At 32.1% G+C, this 9,713-nt stretch overlaps 1 protein-coding gene across 1 annotated transcript in view; it reads right to left on the bottom strand.

The window, feature by feature from the left end:
* Window positions 1–9,713, bottom strand: part of LOC114324460 (aromatic-L-amino-acid decarboxylase-like) — a 54,813-nt gene that overhangs the window by 5,398 nt on the left and 39,702 nt on the right. Inside the window, exons 5-7 of the mRNA XM_028272318.2 lie at window positions 6,602–6,851; window positions 3,278–3,426; window positions 1,739–1,878 (exon numbers count right to left, since the gene is read on the bottom strand). Coding sequence (XP_028128119.1) covers window positions 1,739–1,878; window positions 3,278–3,426; window positions 6,602–6,851 — 539 coding nt within the window. The remainder of the gene's footprint in view (window positions 1–1,738; window positions 1,879–3,277; window positions 3,427–6,601; window positions 6,852–9,713) is intronic.

Here is a 9,713-nt window from a genome sequence, read left to right as displayed (position 1 = left end):
TGCTTGCAACTATCGACCTATTGCCTTACTACCGGTATTCTCCAAAATTATTGAGAGACTCATAAAAAACCGACTAATGTCCTTTCTCGTTGATAACAGCTTCTATTCCCAAAATCAGCTCGGCTTTTTAACTAATAAATGTACCACTGATGCCACGTTTTCTGTGCTTCATGAGGTTTGCCAAGCACTAAACAATAATCTTTATACTGCCACTGTTTTCTGTGACTATGCCAAAGCTTTTTATTGTTGTGCAAATCACGACATTTTGAATAAAAAAACTAAATTTATATGGAATTCGAGGTATTTCTTCGAATTGCTTCCAATCTTACTTGAATAATAGGAAACAACTACTTAGAGCAAATGATACTGACTCTAGTCTCAAAAACATTGTATGTGGAGTACCACAAAGTTCAGTATTGGGTCCTCTACTGTTCCTTATCTTTATAAATGACATCACTAATTTAAAAATCGATGGAAAAATTTTTCTTTTTGCTGATGATACCAGTATCACTTGGAGCAACTCAACTATTGCATCTCTTCATGCAACTATAACTTCTGATTTGCTTACGATAAAAACCTGGTCTGACTCTAATTTACTCTCTTTTAACGTGGATAAGATAGTAGCATGATCCTATAAAAGTGCTCTTCAACCCCTGCTTGTTAATAACAGCCAGATCTATACCGTTGATTCTGTAAAATTTCTTGGTATTTTTTAGACAGCAAACTCAAATGGTGCCTTCATATCGATTTGTTAAGTAATAAACTCGCCTCAGCCTGCTATGCTATAAGATTTGTTTCGAAAGAACTCAATTTACCATCTTCTAAACTAACATATTTTTCCTTGTTCGAGTCTCATCTTCTATATGGTCTTCCTTTTTGGGGTTCTAGTACAGCTGCCCAATTAGATGTTATTTTTAAATTACAAAAAAGGGCAATAAGGTATCTGTTTGGCCTCAGAAGAACAACACATTGCAGAAGTTACTTCAAAGTTCACGGGATTTTGACCCTTCCATCTTTATATATTTTAGAAACTGTTTGCTTAATTCGTAAACACATGAATGTCTTTCCAGCAAGGCCTCATCATGACTACTCCACCAGAAATTCAATTTTTGATGTCTATTTACCGATCCCGTCTTCTGAGTTAGTAAAGAAATCTATATTATATTCCGCAAAAAAAAACTATACAACCATCTTCCTTTACAACTCAAATCTGCAACATCTTTCCCCAAGTTCCGTAAAACGACAAAAGTCATCTATCTAAAAGACCATATTATTCAGTAGAAGAGTTTCTTAATGACTAACTAAGAAATTACAGTAATGTACAAGTAACCAAACTTATCTATATTTGGGTGTCACATGCAGCAGCTTAAACTTACTAGTTCCTATGTCTATAGTTTACTTTGTTGTATGTTCACTTTGCAATTTCTATTAATTGTTGCAATATATCGATTTTGTTTTTTTTTTCTTTACTTTATTAACTTATATTTTGTATTTTTGTATTTTATTTTATAGTGTCGATTTATCCAATTTCAGAAAATTGTATTTGTTATCGTTATTGTTATTATTTTTTTTTCTCACTTTATATTAAGCTTTGTCCATAAAATTTGTATAATTTTCAGTGACAATAAAGCATATTTCTATTCTATTCTATATCCTGTACCTTCTTTTCTAATTAGCACATCCGGAAAAGGAAGTGAATTATTGTTTTCTTGTTTGTATGCATTATAATAAATCTTACCTGTACTCAGGACAAATAAAGGCAGAACCAGCATACGCTGCGTCAACGTGAAGCCAAACGTTATTGTTGTTGCAAACTGGGCCCATTTCGTCCAATCGATCAAAGGTGCATGAAGACGTTGTTCCAAGTGTTGCTACAGCCTAAAATTTTATTAAGAATATCATTATTAAAATGTTGTGAAATTACGTTTCTTATGGTATTTTACTTATGTAATAGTACATAAAGTACGTCATGAAATAAAATACGTTGTATAACGATCGTCATAGACATAGACATAGGGCCGGTATTTCAATAGCTACTTAAGCTTTTGCTTAGCGAAGCCTGTGTCAAAAGTTAAGGAGAAGCTTAAGCCAAGTGCCGTATTTCCATCATTTCCTTAACTAAACTGATGCTCAACTGTAAATTTAATTGGTTTGGTACCTCTGAATACGTCAAAATGCCAAAACTAACTGTTCTGAGGTAAAAAACACTACTGTTGACGTTTAATTTTATCTTGACATCGGTATCAATGTCATTTACTTCACTTAATTTTCTGTACATGGTGCATGTGTTGTTAGTTTATTTTACTGTCGATATTTTCTCTGGTTATATTGTTATTGTTATTTTGTCTATTGGATATATTCCTTAAAATGTCAAATTCGAATGTAAGTTTATTTTTGTAAAATAAATATACCTACCAACTACCAAGCATTGTAGAAATAAATAATTTTCATCTACACCTTCAAAAGTAGTAAGAATTTTAATAATCGTTATTACGATTAATAAATTAATAGATTAATAGAATATTTAATAATCTAATAATAACGTTATTACTCAAAAGTTGGTTTTCAAAATAACTCTCTAATTAATAATCTATAGAAATAACCTCAAAGAACAGAAAACAAATTTTAAGCAAAGGCTTAAACCAACTCCTGCGTGAGCTTAAAATTATTTGGTTTAAGCCTAGGCTTAAGCCTCAAATTGAAGTGGAAATACAGGCATCTAAGCTTAAGCAAAAGCTTAAAGTAAGCTTTGGCTTAAGTGAGGTTGGAAATACCGGCCCTTAGACTCAGATGGGCACGGTACGTGATACGCTGTAACAATCGCCTTACAAACAATGTGTTCTGGGAAAAGTCACACGAAAGAAGGTCTATAGGACGGCCTAGAAAAAGGTAGAGAGATGCACTCAAAGAAGATCTGGAGAAAAATGGGAATGAGACAATGGGAATTAGTGGCAAAGGACCGACAAACATGGAAGGCAATAGTAAACGCGGCAAATACTCACGAACATTGCGAGTTGTAACACCATTGATGATGATGATGATGTATAACGATCGTCGAAACGAATATACTCGAAGGATTGTGACGTCACAGTTTTCGACTTTGATGTCGGTTATCTCGAATATGGTTTGAGATATCGAAATGTCCTTGTAAGATTTGGATTCAGGAGACAAAACTGCATAAGAATCCATCAGTAGATTCAAGTAGATTGGCTCCAAGTATTACAGTTAATATATAAACGAAAACAAAAATGTTCGTTATATTTTTGATTTTACTTACATAAAACGGTATGAGTCCAGCCTCTATGTCTTCTTGAATAGCTTTTTCTAATAATGCCCCACTCAGTCTGTTTGATTCATCTGGCTGAACTGATCTAAGTTTCACTCCTCCTAAAAGACCTGCACGTTCTACAGAAGAGTGGCTTTGACCTAAAAATTAATAATAAAGTTACAAAATTATCACCAACGTACAATACAATAATAATACACTAAGCATCAAAATTAACGCACCACCTTAAAAATGGGACATTTTTGATGTATCGTATTTCCTAAACTTGTCCGATTTTAGTGATTTTTTTAAGTATGTTATAACTTTATTCTTCAAGAATATCGTTGTAATAATATTGCTGCTAAATAGGTAAGTGTCATTGTATACCGGGTGTAACAATGATAGTGTGTTTTTTCCTCAAAGTTCGGAACACCCTGTGGAATATTCTGGCGTATATAAATATTAAAATTAAAACTCAACTGTAGCCTTAGGCTTTCTTAACATTTTTCTTTTTTATTAATTCGCTTATGTTGGATAATAAAAAAGTTAGGTACTTTAACAACTAGCAAATTTTTTCATCAATACAGGGTGATTCTAAATAAGTGCGACAAACTTTAAGGGGTAATTCTGCATGAAAAATAATGACCGTTTGATTTATAAACATATGTCCTCAAATCATATAGTTCCTAGATACGGTATGTTAAATTTTTTCTTACAAACTGACGATTTATTTACTGCTCTCAAACCGGTTGAGATATGCAAATGAAATTTGGTAGGTTTTAAGAGGTGCTTATTGCGCATTTTTTGGCATCCAAATAATAATTTTATATTCACCATTGGCGTGCACACGGGAAATATGACTGGGTAATGTGACCCGTATGCACGCCAATGGTGAATATAAAGTTCTTAATTGAATGTCAAAAATGCGCAATAACTACCTCTTAAAACCTACCAAATTTAATTTGCATATCTCAACCGGTTTTAAAACAGTAAATAAATAGTCAGTTTGTAAAAAAAATCAACATCCCGTATTTTGGAAACGAAACATTTGCGGACATATGTCTATAAATCAAACGGTCATTATTTTCATGTAGAATTACCCTTTAAAGTTTGTCTTAGTTGTTAAAGTACCTAACTTTTTTATTATTTAACATAAGCGAATGAGTCAAAAACTAAAATATTAAGAAAGCCTAAGGCTACAGTCGAGTTTTAATTTCAATATTTTATATATGCTAGAATAGTCCACAGGGTGTTTCGAACTTTGAGGAAAAAACACACTATCAGCGTTACACCTGGTATACAATGACACTTACCTGTTTAGCAAACAATATTATTACAAAGATATTCTTAAAGAATTAGGCTATAACATACTAAAAAAATCACTAAAATCGGACAACAGGTTCAGGAAATACGAGACATCAAACATGTCCCATTTTTAAGGTTGTGCGTTAATCCTCAGGTCTGACTCTTAGTCAAAGCCCGAAATAAATTACAGTTTCGGCCTTTGACTAGTCAAACCTAGGAGAGACTAAGTTGGTCAGGCAAAGGTCGAAATCGAATTTTATGAAATCGGGGTTTGACTAGTCAAACCCCGATCAGCTATTAAAATGTCGTAATTTGTTAGATTATGTTTAATAAAACGTCATTTTTTAATTTTAATGTTTATTATTTTTATATTGTCGTAATTAAAATAAAAAAATTAGTGTTTATTCTCACATTTTGAGGCATTCAATACGTTAAACCTTTTACACTTACGTAATTTGGAAGAGCATTATTTCTTATTGCAGTAGCATTTTATAAATCCTTGTCCTCCAAATTTATAATCTTTTGTACTAATTTCTCTCAGAGACAGCTTAACGTCTGGAACATCTTCGAAATTAGGAAATTTCTCTTTGCATTCTCTTATTTGATTTTTTGAAAAACGTGTGTTTATTGTTCCGTATTTCGTACCAACTCTAAATAAACCGTCAATTGTTTTATCTATTATGATACCCAAAATATTTCAAGCATCTCCTTTGGCTCTATCAAAGCTGGGGATAGGAATTGTTACAGTTTTTCCAATTGAAATTGGAGGAAATCTTTTTTCACTTGATTGTTTCATAGCATTAGTCTGGGCATGAAAACCTTCAATCGCATTTCCTTTATTTATTTTAATCTTTTTCTGTCTGTACACAACGCATGCTCGAACGCATGCCAAATCGTACAAGATAAAACAATAATTGTCAAATCAAATAAGAGAAAAGATAATGCAAAGAGAGAGAATTTTCCTAATATCGAAGATGTTCCAGACGTTAAGCTGTCTCTAAGAGAAATTAGTACAAAATATTCTAAATTTGGAGGACAAGGATTTATAAAATACCACTGCAATAAGAAATGCTCTTCAAAACCTTGTAAGTGTAAAAGGTCTAACGTATTGTGCAACTCTAAATGCCAAACTGATAATGCCTCAACATGCGAGAATAAACACTAATTTTTATATTTCTAATTACGACAACATAAAAATAATAAACATTACAATAAAAAAATGCCGTTTTATTAAACTTAATCTAACAAATTACATTTTAATAGCTGATCGGGTTTTGACTAGTCAATCCCCGATTTCAAAAAATTAAATTTCGACCTTTGCCTGAGCAACTTAGTATCTCCTAGGTTTGACTAGTCAAAGGCCGAAACTGTAATTTATGTCGGGCTTTGACTAAGACCATCAGTGAGACCTGAGGATTGCCTAGTCAAACCTAGGAGTGCCTGAAATTCGGGCTTTGACTATAACATATATAGCAATTTTTTGTTATACGTTATTATAGTGAATATTTCATTATTTAAATATTAATAATCCGGATAATAAGATTATTTTCACGGTGAACAACAGGTCGTGAATGCAATTATAGATTCCCTTGTCGAGAATTTGACTACTCTGTTGTGCTTTATTTTTCCATCTTAAAAAGCTCAGACGATAAATAATTCGAATTTAGTTCCAGTCCCATTTGACTTACGACTCGTAGATGGTGCTAGCTGCATTTCTGGTAATTATTTGAATAATTACACCGAAAAGATGAAAATATTTGATTCCAGTTCATTTCTTCTACACAGGTGCTCTGATGAGGATAAGGTAAATCCGAAATACGCATAAGCATATAGTTGAGGCTCTGTACTGTAATCCATCTGAATCTCTGGACTGAGTCTGAATCATCTTTACTTTTAATTTTTATAATATTATAAATTTTATGAATGTTTATATATTTTTGTACGAAATTGATCTAATGGTTTTTATTGTTTTATATTTCTTTAAATCATGTCAAACGTTCAGAAAAAAGCTAAAATTTAAAATAAACTCACTCGACGTGTATCCAACTAATTTCCCGACGATTTCCGTCTCGGATAATTCAGGACGTTCTTTCTTAACTCTGTCAATCGTTCGTGCTTTAGCTCCAAGCAGCGCAACTAAAGTGGCTTCACTAGCGGTGCCCTGGATAACGCCTCCTCCTTTGCCACCGGAACAAGCGAGGAAAGCTTCTGGAAGCCCCAACATCTTTCCAAGCCAATCTAACGTAACAACTTCAAGTTCCGTGCACGCTGGACTGGCAATCTAAAAAAATAAAGATAAAATAAAATATAGGTCATAATGATAATATATATTTCGGTTATAATATAAAAGAGCGTACGAGCAAATATTTTACGGCTATCCCTATTTTTTCTTTCTTTATACGGCAAATTACGTTTAGTATAATTCTCACTGGTATGGAGATGTAACCATTAGTTGACAATGACATTGTCATCATTAACTTAGATATGGCTTTTGAATGTTCTTGGATAACCGTTACTCGTATAATCGCTTAAATTATTAATTCAGTTATTTAATACGATTATTTTTTCACTAACTATGTATTGAGTGATTAAAATAATTTATATATTATACAACAAAAATTAATAATCAAGAAAAGAGGAAAAGTGATAAAGTTGTTTTTAATAATATGTTGTTACTATGGAACGCTTACACAAATTTGGAATATATTTAACAACAAAATACTTGGATCAGAGAAGATATCCTGATGTATTCTCTGCTTGAATCTTCCATAAATAATAAACAGTCAATAACTTTTGATTAATTTTAAGTTTTAAATCAATTATTATTTATCCAAATACACTATCAATATTGTTGAATTAAAAACTCAAAATATTCCTGAAGCCACGTCAAATATTTAGTAGCCTTGTTTGTCACTATCTTATCACCACATTCTGTTCGACTGAGTGCATTGTATGACAAAGATAGCGAATGTTCAATTTGGAAAATATCATTTTTTTCGAATACTGAAAAAACTAATCAATATTTTTGAAAAATTTAACGGAGATATTTGCAATTAAAAATGACACTAAATTTTCTCTTTTATTTTCACCCCTGTAACTTGTTAAAATAAACATTATAGAAGTTTTCAGGGACTATTGGCCCTCGGTAATAATATAATCTTTCATTCTGCGTTTAAACTTATCAAAAATATTTAAGGGGAACGGAGCAAAATGCAAAATTTTGAGGCATGCCAAAATTTACAATGTGTTTAAAATGTTTTAATTTGTTTCGAATCCTGAGAAAACTAATAAGTATTTTTGACAAATTTAAACGCATAATGAAATACTAAATTATTACCGAAAGCCGAAAGTCCCTAAGAATAATTATAAAGTTTATTTTGAATGAGATATTTAAAATTAAAAATCACACTAAATTTTCTCTCTGTTTTTCACCCCTGTAACTAATTAAAATGAATATATAAGTTTTCAGGGACTTTCGGCCCTCGGTAATAACGTAATCTTTCATTCTGCGTTTAAATTTTTCAAAAATTCTTATTAGTTTTCTCAGGATTCGAAAAAAATTAATGCATTTAAATAGCATTGGAGCCGAAAGTAGGCGCCTATCCTCTTAAAAAAGTTTCTATGACATACTAGTTTACCTAATGTTTAGTGAAATTTCGACTTGAAAGTGTCTTAAGCAGAAGATGTTATATCAGTTCAACTACAATTATTATTATTATTAAGTATTATTGTTAAACTACATATTATTATTGGAGACTAATACATTTCGATTCTTAATACGTCATGAAAAAAATTATTTAAAAAAAACCTCGAGAAACTTCGTCCTCTCCATCACCTCTTACTCTTTTAGCACCATAGTAATCATATAATTTCCGATATATTAATCCTTCTGGCCATAGATAAAGAATATATCTGGCTAAATAGCATCAGTTATCTTCTACTCTCCTCTCGTATTTCCGTCTTTCTCTCAATCAGATCTCGCATTGCCTACAATCAAAATATGATCTGTAGTATCTTCTAGTTTAGCTCCACGTGTTCACCCAGATCTTGTAGTGTGGGTCAGTCAGTCTTCCTTTCCACTCTAGATTAGGTTACATTAGGGTTCGGCTTTCCTTATAACATTTCTCCATAAGTTTTTATCTTATGGAGAAACGCAAGTGTCCAGGAGCATTTCTTTATATCATATTGGGTAATCACTGCCTAAAATTCAGTACCGTATATCAGAGTTCGGGTTATAAACAAATTTATAAAATCTCTCATATTAACTGCAATCTTCCTGACACATAACATACCGATGCTAAGTATTTAAAATTTATACTTTTCAGAATCAATTCACTATTCAAAGTTATCATTTTATTTATGATAATAAACTTTCCAAAGATTCCAAATAACACAAGATGCCGAGAAGATCGGAATCGGCAACTGGAAAATGCAAGCAAGGGGCAGAACAGAATGGCGTAGAAAGCTTGAGAAGGTCGACTTCCTCTAAGGTCTGTAGCACCAAAATGATGATGATGTTGATGAACTTTCCAAATACTCTGTCTTTATCCTACTAACACTATAATATCATCTACATACATTAACTACCAGGGAATGTTATCTCTCGTCCTATCGTCTTAATGGACTTTAAAAGACATTGCAATCCATTTAATCAATCGCTCGATATTACTCATCTGCATATCTGATGGTATTTAAAGACATCTTTATGTTGATACCGATATTCCTGTAGTAATACATTCAGTGCAAGTGCTTGTTTAGTTACCAATCGGTCTCTGAATTGATCCAGAGATAGATCCATCCGATCCAAAACCAAACTCCGTTTCATATTGATCTTCTTTACACTTATTCTTTATTTTACTGTGGATGATAAGTACGTAGGAATAACTTCAAATTGTGATTCATTGACTTATAAGTCTATAGTTGCTACATTGTTTCAGATATTGTTGTTTTTTGTATTGTTATGAATTCAGACCTCAACCAGTCTTCTGGGATTTTACTAGTTGAGTATACATGATTAAAAAGCTTCACCAATATTTTTCTATATTAATTAGCTTCTTCGTTAATTTAACATATCTACCTGGATGTTATCAGGGCCAAGAGGATTCCGTTCGTTGCTAACTTTATAGCATGCAGTACTTCTACA

Source organism: Diabrotica virgifera, chromosome 1 (genome assembly GCF_917563875.1).
Source record: "Diabrotica virgifera virgifera chromosome 1, PGI_DIABVI_V3a".
In the NCBI taxonomy this organism is placed as follows: domain Eukaryota; kingdom Metazoa; phylum Arthropoda; class Insecta; order Coleoptera; family Chrysomelidae; genus Diabrotica; species Diabrotica virgifera.
Note: the sequence above shows the minus strand (reverse complement) of the source record. Positions and strands in the feature narration are given on the sequence as shown.